Source organism: Vigna unguiculata, chromosome 1, assembly GCF_004118075.2.
Source record: "Vigna unguiculata cultivar IT97K-499-35 chromosome 1, ASM411807v1, whole genome shotgun sequence".
In the NCBI taxonomy this organism is placed as follows: Eukaryota; Viridiplantae; Streptophyta; class Magnoliopsida; order Fabales; family Fabaceae; genus Vigna; species Vigna unguiculata.
In genome coordinates, this window is record NC_040279.1 from 18,695,665 (window position 1) to 18,711,663 (window position 15,999).

At 31.0% G+C, this 15,999-nt stretch overlaps 1 protein-coding gene and 1 long non-coding RNA gene across 4 annotated transcripts; both read left to right on the forward strand.

Moving 5' to 3' along the window:
* Positions 1–244: 244 nt before the first annotated feature.
* LOC114180015 lies at positions 245–5,639 on the forward strand. Its single transcript, XM_028066498.1, has 13 exons — positions 245–517; positions 738–876; positions 996–1,132; positions 1,238–1,439; positions 1,534–1,772; positions 1,923–2,034; positions 2,190–2,334; positions 2,504–2,646; positions 2,830–3,002; positions 3,113–3,499; positions 3,573–3,628; positions 3,812–4,014; positions 4,136–5,639. The coding sequence occupies exons 1-13, from the start codon at positions 281–283 to the stop codon at positions 5,413–5,415; spliced, it is 3,453 nt and encodes a 1,150-aa protein (XP_027922299.1). The 5' UTR covers positions 245–280; the 3' UTR covers positions 5,416–5,639.
* A 3,551-nt stretch (positions 5,640–9,190) lies between these two features.
* On the forward strand, positions 9,191–11,112 carry LOC114195666. Of its 3 annotated transcripts, none has more exons than XR_003606525.1 (3): positions 9,191–9,374; positions 9,995–10,145; positions 10,749–11,112. It is a non-coding gene; the product is annotated as an uncharacterized LOC114195666 (long non-coding RNA). The 3 variants fall into 3 exon arrangements; XR_003606526.1 differs by having other exon boundaries at positions 9,995–10,141; XR_003606524.1 differs by having other exon boundaries at positions 9,995–10,137.
* The last annotated feature ends 4,887 nt before the right edge of the window (positions 11,113–15,999 follow it).

Below are 15,999 nucleotides of genomic sequence, written 5' to 3' on the forward strand. Positions count from 1 at the left end.
CTATTTCAATTAATCCAATTTTTATTGTCTGGCATAAATTATGGAGAAAATGTGTCTTCATAGTTTGAATAACAAGAGGTATTGAGAAAAGCAGTTATGAGGGTGACAGTAAATAGTTGAGGTAGTTGTCTGTTGCTTTTACTTATGTCTACTCTTCCATTTATAGCAGCGATGAACGTTGGATGATTAAATGTGCCACCAACTGCATTATGTTATCTTACCTACACCCTCAACTCCTCCTCTTTATGCTTTTCTTCTCATTATTTTCTCTTTCAATGTTATGCTAAAATCACCTTGTACTATGGCTACACTCAACTCTCTTAAGCTTTGTGCTTGCGTTGTTGCATTGATGATGGTGGGTGTGTTCTTTATCTCTGCTGAATCAACCCTTCTGGTTTATTTCAAGCGTGTTCCTCCACCTCGGTCTAGGTCTCCCAATGCAGTTTTTCAGTATCTAGTTGAGGGGTTGGATAGTTCCAATGCATGCAAGAGAAAAACTTGTTCAGTTTCATGTGAGGTATGAAATTCCTCTTTTTATAGTCCATTTTTATATTCCTTTGTAAGTTTACCCGGGGGTGAATGGTTTGCATGGACATGGTTTACTATAGTACACTAGTAGCACATGTTGTTTTCATCCATGCTGCGGCAATGATTTGGCTATGAAATGTGTACTTTTATTTGCTATTGAAGTGTGAAAAGAGTTTGTTGATGTTGAGTGTTTGAATTTTGCTTGACAGCTTGATGGCAGAGTTTACCCTTGCCATGATAATGGCATTGTGTTAACCAACTTAACTCTAAATCATGAGCATAGCTTTCTTCTCAATGTCAGCACAAACAAAGGAGAGAGAAATTCATCACTTTACTCATGGTTCATTGGTGAGCTCAATTTCTTTCCTTTCTTCTCACCCCATTTAAGTCTGATTCTCTGGTAATAATACTAAACTTCAGTAAAATCCCTTTGGTGTTTTGCTAATGATTTTCTTTTCACTAAACAGATACAATACCCCCAACTGCTGCCATTACTAGTAAACAGAGCCATACAAATGGACAAAGGATACCAATTGATGTCACATTCAGTGAACCGTGCACTGGACTAGGAGGATTTCATTGCATAAACTCATCAAACTGTGATGTAAGTTGCTTTCATGATGAACATTGTGTTAAAAGTATCTATTGTTTGCTATGTAATTTTCCTTGAAAACGTTGACAACATTTTCACTGGGGTTTAACATGCAAGATTATGGTAGCTGGTCCTGCCCAAGTGGATGCATCTTCTTTACAAACTATTAGACCAGGTACCAAACACAGCCTTGAAGTGATTATCTCCTCAGAAGTTACCTATGGGCGTGTAGTAATCACAATGGCGGAGAATACTTGCACTGACCAGGCTGGAAATCGGTTCACAAGAACCAATGATTCTACTTTGACCATTCATTTTGGTGAGGTTCTGATTGTCATTTTCAAAGCTGTTATGGTTCTATGAACAAAAGAGTATTTTTAAGGGCTCTTATACATTCAAATGGTTTGTCTTAGATAGAAGACCGGTGATGGTGGACTTTTGGACATCTGTTCCATCTTATGAGTTGAAAATTAACGGTATCCCAAGAACAGTAGTTGCAACAAGCAAACCAGAAGACCTGATAATTTTCTTGGACTTCAGCATTCCTATAAGAAACTCAACTAAACAAGTTCTAAATGCACTACATGTTAACTCTGGTGTTTTAACTCCTCTACATGGTAGAAGCAATGGAGCCCGCAGATTTAGTTTTGAAGTAAGAGTGAAAGTGTTGTTTGAGTTTGATATACTAATATAGTTTTCTTACCATGAACACTGGTAGAAGTCATATGCTAACAAAATTAGAAGAGGAATTGAAAAATTCTTAATATTTCATTCCTTTTTATTAATTAGCCTCGTTTTGTAGCTCAAGAACACGTCAAGAACTGAGATTATCACAGTTGAATTACAAGCTGCATCCATTCTTGGCAGGACAGGCACTCCTGTCTCTCCTGTTTCTCCTATCACATTCCTTTATGGTATGCAATAATTTGTACTTACCAATAATCATTTCTCTTAATAACTTTAACTTTAAACCAAATCCTAATCTTTATGGTATGCAATAATTTGTACTTACCAATAATCATTTCTCTTAATAACTTTAACTTTAAACCAAATCCTAATCTTTCTGTAGATTCCATGAAACCCAAGGTGGTACTAAGGACTAGCTCCCTCACTGAAACAAGGGATTTCAACATCAACATAATTGCTGAGTTCACAAAACCAGTATTTGACTTTGGGGCATCTACTGTAGAAATCTCTGGGGGAAGATTGACAAGGCAGGTGTAGCAAACCAGTATTTTGCATAATGGCTCAACACATAAAGTTCAGTTATGAACATATATTACTCTCTTTGCATAATGTCTCAACAGATAAAGTTTATTAACATTATATTTCATTAATGGTTCAAGTAATGTAAAACATCTAAAATTTGTTTGTTTCATGCAGGTTTAAGGAACTATCAAGGGCTTTATACTCATTGAGTGTCCAGGCAGTGACAAAGGAGGTGTCAGTTACCATTCCTGCAGGGAAGGTAACTGATATTTCAGGAAATGAAAATTTGGCATCTAACCAGCTTGATATCAAGCATTGTATGAATATCTCTTTTCCTTCTATTTGTTTCTTATGATAAATGGCTATTATATCACACTTCCCTTATTATTCAAAAATCAAATGTGAATTGTTTACCAAAGCATCAACGAATGATACTGAGAATCAGTGTACTATCACTTGTTCGCTGTGTTTTTTACTCAAACTCTAATATCATATCTTAGATTCCACCCCTGCAATATCCATTGCACTGTACTCTTTTATCAATGCCGGAACAATAGCAACATCGTTGGTAGCTGCTATGGTTTCACTTTCCTCAGCAAATTTAGAAGCATTAAGCATTCTTGCTTTGGGAGGTACAAGCAGTCCCGTTTCCAGTCCATCCATTAACCTACAAGTAAGTAAAGAAACTAATGTATGGTACTATAACAAACAACTCTTTTTTTCAATTTCTTAGGATTTTTCTAGCACATACACCATGGCTTAAACATTTGGAACATTTATCAGGGCATGGTTGGACACCTACAAGTCTTTGCTCTCACGAGTTGGTTTTCAACTAATCAGTATATCAAATACTCTGAGACAACAAGAGGTCTGCGTTGGCTCATACCTCATCACAAGCTTCCCTGGAAAAACTATGACACTTGGTTTTTTGTCTGGGAAAGAGAGAAACTTGAAGGGAGAAGCAATGGCCTATCTTCAGTAGAACATGCTTACAATAAAGATCAACAACATAGTGACTTCATGAACTTGTCTTATGTTGATCACAAACTATCATTTCAATCTGAAAATACCACCAAATATGGTCGGCTTCATAATCAGCATGATATAAGTAAGACAAGTACACTGTATGGTCTACCTCTCAATTCAGTCGAATATTTCACTTATTTCTTGGTGAGTTTAACATCAACTTTAAAAGAAGTATGTGAATAGACAATTGTTTGCAACTGATTCAACTGCCTTGTAGAGAGGAGAACCATTGTCTGCTAGCAACGTCATCAAAGGAATGGAGAGTTACAAAGGGTAGTTATCCTCAATCTTTTTATGTTTAAACAGTACTAGGCTCAAGACATTCACTCACACACCGAACATAGTCACTTATAAAGGACTTGGACTTATTGATTGTGTTCTTGAGTGACAAGAAAAATAAGTTTTGGAATTTGCAGGATTTTTAAGAACATTTGAGATCTCTTTTCTTATAAACAGGTGGCAGGACATGGAGATGAACTTATTCTGGCTTGGTGTAGGGGGAGGATGTTTACTTTTAGTTCATGTGTTCATTTTATTCTTCCTAAGACAGAGAACAGGGAGACCACCTCAAGGCAGGTTAGCAGTCCCCAGGTTTCAGCTATTTCTTCTGATTCTCATGCTACCTTGTCTTTCTCAAGCATCAACATTTGTAATAAAAGGTAAGAAACTGGTTACAACATTGTCTATTCCAGTCATCTAAATTACAAGATTAAAACTTTTATTTGAGTAGAGATTCATGTGCAAATTTATTTCATCCCTTGAGACTACATTTATATGCAGGTGGCACAACAGGGGGAATCATTACTGGGGTGTTGTTACTAGCAGTTCCTGTAGCATTCATCTCTTCAGTATTTCTATTTCTTATTATTGCAATCTACTCCGGAAGTTTTGCCCAATACAATGAATGCAATCAAGTAACAAATGAAGAAAAATGGTACAGAAATTTGTTGTTCTTTTTCATTGGGAGGCCTACTACTGGCAAGTGGTTTGACAGGAATGGACTACCTTCCTCTTTCCTTGCACGCTTTGGAATTCTCTTTGATGATTGGAAGGGTCCTCCAGTATTCATCTTAGGCGATCAAAATGAATCAAATAGCATAACCAAGTGGACTGAAAGTGGCCAAAGTGAGATCACAAGAACGAAGACAGTGACTTCAGAAGACAGTAATGAGGAAACCAAAATCTCTGAATTCAAGAGGGTACTGGGCTGCATGAGAGCATCCTATATCATCATTGACTTACTAAGAAGAGTTGGTTTGGGAATAATATCAGTAGCTTACCCTTCAGAAAATTCAAATAAAAGCCTTTTTGCTTTGATAATCACATCAATACAGTTCATTTATCTGTTTACCACCAAACCATATATCAGTAGAAGTGTACAGGTTGTGGAAGGTATTTCTCTCTTGTGTGAGGTAGGTGTGTTTGCTATTTTAATCCTGCAGAATGGTTCAAACTCAGTTGAAGATGAAACTTGGGAATTGGTCATTCTGTTTCTTCTGCTGTTTACCTTCATTGCTCAGCTCACCAACCAATGGTATGCTATGGTAAATACCCTATTGAAATTCTCGAAGTCTCAGAATAACACTTTGAGACACGGATTAAAGTCTGCAGCCAAGGGACTCATCCTGCCTTTTCTTCCAAGCAAGCATTGGTCTAGTGTTGTATCCACATTCTCCCAACCAGAAACAGACCAGCTTTCAGTGAATCCTATCACAGAATTTGAAAGAAGAAACAGAAATGGATATATGGATCCAATTAGTGCCATGACTGCTACTGTAGTCCCTGTGCAAAGTCCAAGCACACCCAGCCACAATGTCATTGAAAGAACACACCCTACAACCTTAGAGATAGATGCAAACTCTCATATTGAAGTGGAAGGTAAATGGCTAAAGGGGCACAAGGCTGGGCTAAGAAAAGAGCTAAAGATGTTAAGGGAGCTTGCAAAAGCTAGCTTCTCTGGGGATACCAGGGTTGATGAAGCAAGCACCAGCTACACTTCAGGTGAACAACATTCATCAGGTGAAATCTATTTGGGTAATCCAAAGCGAAGATATTACTAACTCTAATGCACAAAAGGGTCATATAACACCACATCCAACTTGGGAAGATTTTGGAAAATTCACATTACTTCGAATTGCTGTTTGTTGAGAAGCACTATTTGTATAGTTTCTTCTGTAGTTTTAGTGACCTTAACTTGCTTCTAATCATTTTTAAATGACTCACATGTGCCGACATTTCTGCTTTTTCTGTCTTTCATTGATGGTGATATCATCCTTAAATATTACAGAAACAGCTACAAATGACAGCTATTCTAATTTCTAAAATCGTGCAATCTAATTACAAATGATGAATACCCATATTTCTGACAGATTTTATGGCACGTATAACACGGAACACTATACAATAATCTCTGTTGACATCACTGCTCAAATTAATGTCGCCTTTCCGAGATAGTGTATCTGTAATGAAATTTGGTTAGATCACTTTCTTAAAGCACTTCTTAACCATACATAATAATTAGTTAAACTAATATTTTATGGGTTAGATCGGATTTTGCATTTTTAAATTTCACACTTCTAGTTTATCGAAGTTTTTAACTTTTAAATCAAATCATAATTGTGGTGATAAGCCCGTTTCCAATGTTTAAGATAGATTTGTAACATTTTAATACAAGATACTACAAGCTAAGGGGCTATGTGGTGATAAGGTTTTTTTGGATGAGAGTGATAGGGTTTTCTCAATTAGTAAAATAAGCCAGGTTTTTTAGTGGGCCAAATACCTACGAGGGTGATAGATTTTTTCCCGATTACTTAAATAATTCATGCAAATGATTTTGTATTCGGTGAGGTGAAGACAAAGGGATATTATTATGAAAAGAGATTGAATAGCTTTAATAAGGATTAAAAGGAGGAAGAACGTTATGAAAGGAAGAGGACAAAAAGGTCTAAGAAAAGAATATAAAGGGAGAACTAGAGAAAGGAAAGAAAACGAACAATATCAATTATTTTTGTCTAAGAGATCTATTTTCTTCTTGGCTCTTAAGAAATGAAAACAACTAGAAGGGCAATTATGAGATGAAGGACATGAAGCAAATATGATAATTCAACCGGTTATATTTAAGATCGATAAGTTCTTATTGAGTACCTGAAGTTATACTGAGGAGATTTATCAATCAGAGTTGTTTGACGGAAAAGTCGATCCAACAACCTTTTATTATTTATTTTCATTACAATTGATTATATCTTATTTTTGTTCTTGTGTATATTTTTTTTCTTACAAACGTTCCTAAAGGTTTTATTGAGACCATAAATAAGTAAGAAGTTGCATATTTGATATATTATTGAAGTTTCTAAGAGGTCATGATTGTTGTCCGATTATTATTGATCGAATTAATCGACAAGAGATAATGACTATCATCCGATTATTATTGATCGAATTAATCGACAAAAATCGATGACTATCATCCAATCATTATTAATCAAATTATTGACAAGAGATAATGACTATTGACCAATTATTATTGATTGAACTATTGATAAGAGGTGATGATTATCGTCCGATCGGTATTGATTGAATTAATCAACAAGAGACGACGATTATCATTTGATCACTATTGATTAAATTATGGACGAGAGACGATTACAATTATTCGGTCACTATTGATCGAAATTATCAACAAGAGCATATCATTATCATCCGATCATACTTGATTGAATTAATTGACTATGAGTACTTACACATTGAGTATCGTTGAACAAAATACTTGAAAGAAAGAAGGTATGTTGATTGTATTTAAAAATGTAAAAAAAAGTAGCAACTTTGACATGGAATGAAGAACAACATAACATTTATTTTAGTATGTCTTGTTATTAGAAAGTTGTGAAATAGTTTTTAGTGAAGAATAGTGCATCTGTACTGAGCATGATGAAACAGGAACGTTAATAGCTTAAACAAAGCATATAAATGTATTCAACGGTGGTAGAACATACAAAATATATAATAAGCAGGTAAATTATTCTTCAACTATTTTTCCATCTTTTACAATTTTGAAAGGTTCCAAAGGAGAAAAGTTATAGTAGGCCCATTATCTATTGGTATGATCGGTTTGTAACTTTTTAGTATAAGATACTAAAAGCTAACGGAACCATGTGGTGATGTACCCATGTTTATGATAGATTTGTAACTTTTTAGTTAAGGAGGTATGTGGTGATAGGGTTTTTCCCAATGAAAGTGATAGGATCTTTCCCTATCAGTAAAATATTTCAGATTTTTTTATTGGGCCAAATACCTATGAGGGTGATAGGTTTTTTCCCGATTAGTTAAATAATTCATACGAAAATTCTAGTAAACAGTAAAGTGAAGACAAAGGGACATTATTATGAAAAGAGATTTCATTGCTTTAATAAGGATTAAATGAAGGAAGAAAGTTACGAAAGGAAGAGGACAAATAGGTCTGCGAAAAAAATATAGAGGGAGAACTAGAGAAAGAAAAAGAGGACAAACAATATCAATTAAGTGTTTTGGTGAAGAGATCTACTTTCTTTTTCACTAGAACAATAATAATGAAAAGTTTTATCTATTAAAAATTAATAAATTTGTCAAATAATAGATTCAATAAAATATTTAATTTGTTATCATACTTTTTTTAAAAGTTCTGCCTGTATATAAAAAAGATAGAATTCATAGGATATAAAAAATCTAAAATATAAAGTAAATGTTTTACTTCGTTGCAACATTACCCCATTTATACATGGATAGTTTAGTTATTAAGATTAAAAAATAAAAATAAAAACATAAGAAAATACATGTTTAAAATATTCAAAAGTTAAAATCACAATATAACAATACATAATCGTAGCTAACGTCTAATATCACAAACACCAATAAAATAATAACATAAGACAAATTACCAACGAAAAGATATTAAGAAGAGGAAAATAAAATAGTCGACTAACTTATCAGTATATCAACGGCTTAATATCAATAGCAGTAATCTATAAAAATAAAATATCTTCAATTAAACTTTAAATACAGCAATTCCTTGCACTTTTATAAAAAAAGAAAAAAAAATACATGACTAGGTAATGATTGATCATATCATATAAAAGAATTAACTTTAAGAACAACAATCAATCAGAACATCATATTTTTTCTTCATTTGGTAAGGGAAATAGACAAAGTTTTAAAAGCATATTAAAATAATAATAAATACAGTTGAAAAATTAGACAAACATAATCAAATAATAAAAGTTTAAAGTTTTAGATAAAACATGAAAATATTGATTTCAATTCTTTCATTGTTTTCCACGAGCTCTTTATATTGGTTGACGATAGGAAGAATTGACATTGATTTTATGAACAAATCAATACTTAAAAATATGAATGTGAATTTTTTGTGATGTTTATTTGATTGAGATTGAGATGACACAATAATGATAATTTTAGCTTAGTGTGTTATACGAAAAGGGTAGTAAATATGAAAAATATATATGAACTTTATGCAATCACAATTCATTCATGAGTAGAGAAGATAGTTACATTTAGGTATTAAGAAAAAGTAGTTATTCAATATGTGATTTGAACTAAGTGATATTCATCATCGACGATTGGTTGAGTTGAGGTTATGATCGTATATATTTGATTATTTCTACAGTTATTTTTACTATTTTTTAATCTGGATTTATATTTGGATTTAGATATGTAAAGTTGAGTTAATTTTATGTTTAAAACATTTTGACGCTTATAGTAAAGTTTCTTTTTCTCGCGATTTGGGAAATGTGTTGTATGAATGTGATCTTTATGTTTTTTATTATTAATTTTATTTAAATAAGTAATATCTCTCTACGACCTTACACCCGACACCAACGTTATGGTCACCGACAATTCTCAACGGATTCGTCATCTCGCTCTCTGGACGACAAAGGCATATCGTCGGGGGTATGGTAACTAGCGAGTTGATTGCTGCGAGAACGGTGTTCGTGATCGTAGCATCGTTCAACAACCCAGACCTCTGAGTCAGGTAAAGATTTCAGTGCGTCTCGTCGATTTAAGCAATTTCTAGCTGCATACGAGGTTTGTGCAGGCAAATGAATGATTTGTATGGGTGATTTTATTCCTAATCAAAATTTTTGGGACTGTTTAGATTAAACATGTAATAGAAATGAATCAACTATGCTTGCTTATAGAAGAATTTCCTATAATTACGTTGAGGGAATGTTGTGTTTAGTGTGGATTGAATAATTGGCTGTTTGAATATCATGAAGTTGATAATTGAATGCATTTGAATATCCTGAAGTTGATAATTAAATGCATGTGAAATTGAGAAATAACATGCTCGTAAACAATTATTTTGTTTCTCAATTTCATCAGTTTAGTTAGCCCTTAGTCATAGTTAAAAATTTTAAATCGATGAAATGAGTTTCAGAAACTCCCCTGGGTACTGTTGTGAATAATGTGAACAAGATTGCTCATGAAGGACTTTATGTATCCAATAGTTCAATCAAATGAAAAATTAGATACCTAGTTGCTTACTAGTTGTCTCGTTGATGCTTGATAGTTTTTAATGACCAACGTGTGAATAAATAGCATCAATTTGATTCATTTCTTCGGCCCTGGTTTTCAACTGTGTATCTCACACAGGTTTTGGTGGTGTCGCATATGCAATGGCCATAATCTGTATCCCACTTGATGCTGGATCCGAAGGTTCACAACCATTATTTGGCCCTTTTATTATATATGCAGTGATTGAAGAGAACTTGCCTTCTTGAGCTTCAGGATGGAAGGTTTGTAAGTAAGCACTGAAATTTGTTCCTTGAATCTACATTATTAATTTTTAGCAATGTGTTATCCATGTAGGGATTACAATCTCTAATTTTTATTGTGATTCCCTTTTTCCAATCATCCTTCTTATGTCATGACTACATTAATTAGGTTCTGAATCTGATTAGTTGGGTACAAAGTTCAAACTTGAATCTATACGAGGTTTGAGTAGTGAATTTTTGGAGTTCTATTAGGAATCAGTTTTTGAGTTAGTTTTTAGTTATTTTTAGTCCATTAAAACTTGTGTAGATAGTTTCTTTACTTATTTTCTTTATGTTTAAATATAGTCCTTAATATTAGCCTAGTTTTAGAGTGCTTTTTAGTTCTTGACCAGTGAAATTTTGAGTTTCTTGTAGAATTCTAATTTTGAGTTGATTTTAGCTTTCTTTAGTTATTTTAAACTTGCATGAATAGACTTTACCTTTGTTAATTTTAAAATTTAAATAAGTTATATGAAGTAGTTCAAAACCACTTAATGACTCCACACACTCTCTTTATAAGTGTGCCTTTGTGTTGGTTTATGATTGAAATTGGTGTTGTTCGTGAGCTTTGTTTCTTTTTTCTTATTCAACAGGTCTTAGATGTGTTCTTTCGTGTGCCAAAGGTGGAAGGCCTTTGCCTAAACAAGACTTCACTTGTTGCGTTGTCATAGGAGATTAAGGTTTTGTTTGTTCTTTCCAGGGTTATCCTCCCCTCTCTTTTAGATGTTTTTGGTTAATCTTTTGGTTTCTGAATTATGATCATTTAGCTTTGGTTGCTTAAATGAATGTTGTATGTGTCGGCTAATATGACAGCCCTTTAGCATATCTTAAAATTCTGGATTTTTTCCTTGAAATGATAATACTTCCAAGTGATCAATATGTTTGTTTATGTGAACGTGTATCTAGTGAAGTTGTGGATATATCAAATAGCTTCATGTGTATATATATTCGTTTAAAGCATCTTCATTATTTCCAAGCACACTAGGAATCTCTTACCAAGCAGGTTTATCTTGCTATCTGGTCCAACAAGTATAGTGTGGTGGAATTTAATATTGTTCTGTTGAATTTTGTTTTTTAATTTCACTTTGGTTTGACTAATACTATTTATTTATAAATTTTAAAGAATCTTACCAACAGGCCCTTGATAGCCATGGAATTGTGGTTTTTGTCGCTGCTCAATCACGTGTGAACTTTTATGTTAGTTTTAGTAACGTTTTTAACCTATAACCTTTTATTAAGAAAAAGTTACTAAAAATTTCTAATAACATTTTTATAATGTCACTTTTCTATTAAAAAAATGTTACTATAAACTTTTAGTAACATTTTAAAAATGTTATACTTTTATTAAAAAAAATGTTACTTAAAATCTTTAATAATATTTATGTAAATGTCTCTATTACTATGTATAAATGTTAAAAAAAATTAATGGTAACATAAGAAATACGTAACATGTGATAAAATGTTACTAACATTTTTCATTGTTTAGTAACATTTTTAGTGTTATTTTTAAGATGCTTTTAATTTATTAAAAGATGATTTTAATTTGTTAAAATGTATTTATTTAGGTTTGGAATAATTGTAGAAAACATTTTAATCAATTATATAATTGCTTTAATCGATTGTAATCACTTAAAACAATGCATAGTTTGAGGTTTTTTATTTTAATATGTTAAAATGAGTTTTTAATATATTAAAATCTCTTTAGCTCGGTAAAATTTTTTTAACTCTTTTTGTTTTCATTTGGTAAAACAACGAGTTAACCAATCAATTTCATAAAATTAACATATTAAAACGTAGTTTTAATCCATTAAAATAAACAACCTGAAATCTATATAACTCTCATTTCAAATTCATTTTAACATTAGATCAAATCCCAAGTCTCTAAAAACGTTTCTACTATTGAGAGATAGTTCATACTGAGCTAAAATCTTATCTTAGAGTTTTCTTTATACAAAACCAAGATAAAAAAATGTGTTTTCGAGAGAAACATAGTTCTTCACTTGGTTTTTCTTATTCTACTATGCCTATTTTGTTCCAAGTGTTTTTTTGACAATCTTTAAATAGTGTTTCAAATTTAGTATAGTAATATTGTGTTGTTAAGTGTGAAATCAAATCGGAAAATTACCTCTTGACAAAAAACCTTTTGATAAATTTATTAAAGTTTCTAAAAATAGAATTAAAATAGATTAAATTTTTATTTTTTAATTAAAATAAAATAATAAAATAATGTTTTTTTTACCTGAACAAGAAACTTTGTCAAAAACTTTGTTAAAAGCTTTGTGAACCTATCATAACTCAATCAAATCTTGTGGTTTTCAAGATTTGGTACTTGAGTGTTTTACTTTTATTGTATTGGTTCCATGTTTGTAAAACTCAACTAGACATAGTTCTTAAATAGAGTAGCGTAGTTATTCGTATCTCTCTTCTCTTCCTATCTCTTTTACATTTGATTATTGATAAAAAAAATTATCTTGTTTCGATATAAGTGTTAAAAGCAACCAAATTCTAAAATTAAGCGGCTTAATAAAGATTTCATTCTAAGTGTTTTTGAAAATTTGAAATAGTTTAGTTAACGCTATTAAACTCAACGATTCTTTAAATTTAACACTAACCTTTTGTTTTACTTTTGCAAATATTTTTAAAACTATGAAATCAAAGTTATCAAGTAGTTAATATAATTTTTTTTTTAAATATCTCAAATATGTAAATTAACAGTAACAGTAACATTTTTTTTATTTTATACATTCATTCAAAAAAAATTGTTTCATGTTTTTAGTAAAAAGGATACAATTTAAGAAAGTTTAAAATATTTTCATTAATGTCAAATATAAATAATTCATTTGGCTTATAAATGAAAGTTTATGTTATGACTTCGTCATACATAGACACTTCTCCCAACATCATATTATTGGGATTATAACACTAATATATATATATATATATATATATATATATCAACTTAATTCAAAATACATCAAGCGATTACAAATTTTTATATAAAAAAAAATTGATGATTATAATCCATACATCAATAACTTATATGATATTCTTAATAAAATTGACGTATGGATTATAATCATTTTTTTTTCTTTGGAAAATAAGTAAGGTTGAGTTTTTCCTTTACCTATAAAATTTTAGGTTAAATTATTCTTTTGATCCTTCTATTTGTTAAGAAATTTCAATTTGGTCTTCAAATTTTTTGTTGTCTCAATTTGATCCTCATTTTCTTAATAATGACTCAATTTGGTCATTGCTGTTAATTTTGACCAGACAGTGTCAAAGTCAACACCACGTGTCAATTTCTAATTTTTTTGAATTTTTTTTATCTTTTACACGTGTCACTTCACAGTTGTGTCACATGTCAAAATGACTCAATTTGGTTCTTATATTTGTTTTTAGTTTCAATTTAGTCTCAATTTTTGTAAAAATGAAGCAATATTGTCCCTCCTTTGATTGACACTCAATTTAATCTTTGCATATAACTTATGATGATATTCTTAATAAAATTGACGTTTTTATTAAATATTTGTAGAAAAATTTTTAAACAAGTTTTTTTTTTATTTTTATTATTAAACAAAGTTAAACCCCAAACTTAATTTCAAAAATTAACAATTTTGTCATCATATATAAAGGTATCAAGTGTATCATATTATACAAACTTAGTGAAGATTAAAAATCAAATAACTTGTCACACATAAGTTTAGGAACTAAATTTCAAGTTCAAAACAAAACCAAAGTCTAATATTTTGTATAGAATTTAAAGTTAATTTAAAATATTTATAGAAATATTTAATAAAAACGTTAATTTTAGTAAGAATATCATCATAAGATTTATAAAAAAGTAAATTTAGTGTCAATTTAAGGAAGGACAATATTATTTTTATAAAAAATTGGAACTAAATTGAAACTAAAAAAAAATATAGGGACCAAATTGAGTCACTTTGACATGTGGCACAACTATGAAGTAACACGTGTAAAAACTTAAAAAATAATAATAAAAGAATTAAAAAAAACTAGTAATTGACACTTGGCGTTGACTTTAACACCGTCTGGTCAAACTAACGGTAAGGACCAAATTGAATCATTTTTAAGAAAATGAGAACCAAATTGAGACAACGAAAAACTTGAGGACCAAACTGAAATTTCTTGACAAATAAAGGGATTAAAAGAGTAATTTAACCAAAATTTTACCATAAAACCTCAAAATTTACAATACAATTATTAAAAACATTTATAATTGAATGAAACAAATTCTCATTTTTCTTTGTAGTGGTTGGGGCACAATCAACGTTATTACTTGATGGTGGAAAAATAATCAATAAGTTAGCGTGAGTAAGAGAGAGAAAATTGAAAGAGGAAAATGAAATCGAAACAATGATGCTGGAAAACGAATTTGAAAGCAGTAGGAAACGAAATCGAAAGCAGTAAAACATGAAAATGAAAATGAAATCAAAATTGAAATGAGACGAAATTTAAAACAGGGAGTGATATCCAAAATGAGAAAGAGCGATAAAAAGCAAGGAGACTGAAATTGAAAGCAAGGAGAACGATCTTCATTACCATAACCTTCAAACAAGAATGATGGAGGCACGGTGGCTATGGAGGCTCGCACGCAAAGACTGCACTTTCTTACTCCTACGGTAACACGAGTTATTAATTAAAAATTACAAAAAGGAGAAAAATGAAAAAAAATAAAGTGGGATTCAAATTTTTTAGGGTTTCTTAGAAAAATCCTGCTAATTAAAGAAGGTTTTTAAAACCTCCACAATGTGTATTTTTTATAACCCCAACTAACAAACCTCAACTAAAATTACATATTTTTGTAGTGATTATGCCTAAGATAAATCACATTAATCACAAAAATCATTTACAGCAAACAAGATACACTTTTACTATCAAATCTATGTATTTTGGGTTTGAAATATGACATTTTCGACTATATTCAAATATTTAACGTTTCAAATCCATCATCTGGAACTCATCACATAACCATGAAATTCATCATATAATCATTATTTAAACATTATAACTAGTGAACTACCTTGATGACAATCGAAAATCAACACCCTCTCCACCTTATGATCGAGAACAATCCAGAAGCATGTGAGAGACATTCAAACCAACACCAAAATGGCCGACAAAAATCAAGACCTTGTTCTTAAGAACCAATACAAGACAATGAGACTTCAGGTTTCAGTAATCGACAGACCTATACAACATATAATAAAATTGGAGGATGAAAGGGATAATTAATGATGCATAAAACAATACTAAACGTAATTAAGGCGTGATTAGACCTTCACTAATTTGTGAACAATACAAAGTCTTGATGTAACTCTATAAATAGAAGTGAGTGGTGAGGTAAAAATTTTAGATTGCATCATAATTAATAACTATCTTTTGTCTGCATGAAAACACAATATGATGCTGACTTGAGCATCATAAATTTTTCTGCAAATATTCGCCCTTTGTGTTGAAGATCGAATGGAGATAGAGTTGATCCAAAGCATCTAATAAGAGGAGGATCAACTAGGGCTAAGAAGATTATAGCTAAAGGAGAAGAGTAGTAGTCTTGTAAAAATACTTCATAGACAAATTCTATTCATATCACTTACATTAAAATAAAATTATCTTTTTACTCATACACATCTTGAATTTATTATAATGTACTTTTTTTACTTCTTTTGTATCATTACAATAAATTTAAATATAAAAACAACATAAAACAATATCTAAATAATAAATTTTAAATAAAGGTAAAAATATGTTTTAGATCCCTAAAGTTTGACCTTAATTTGGAAATGATCCTTGGTCGAAACTTGGTCATTGTTTGGTCCTTACACT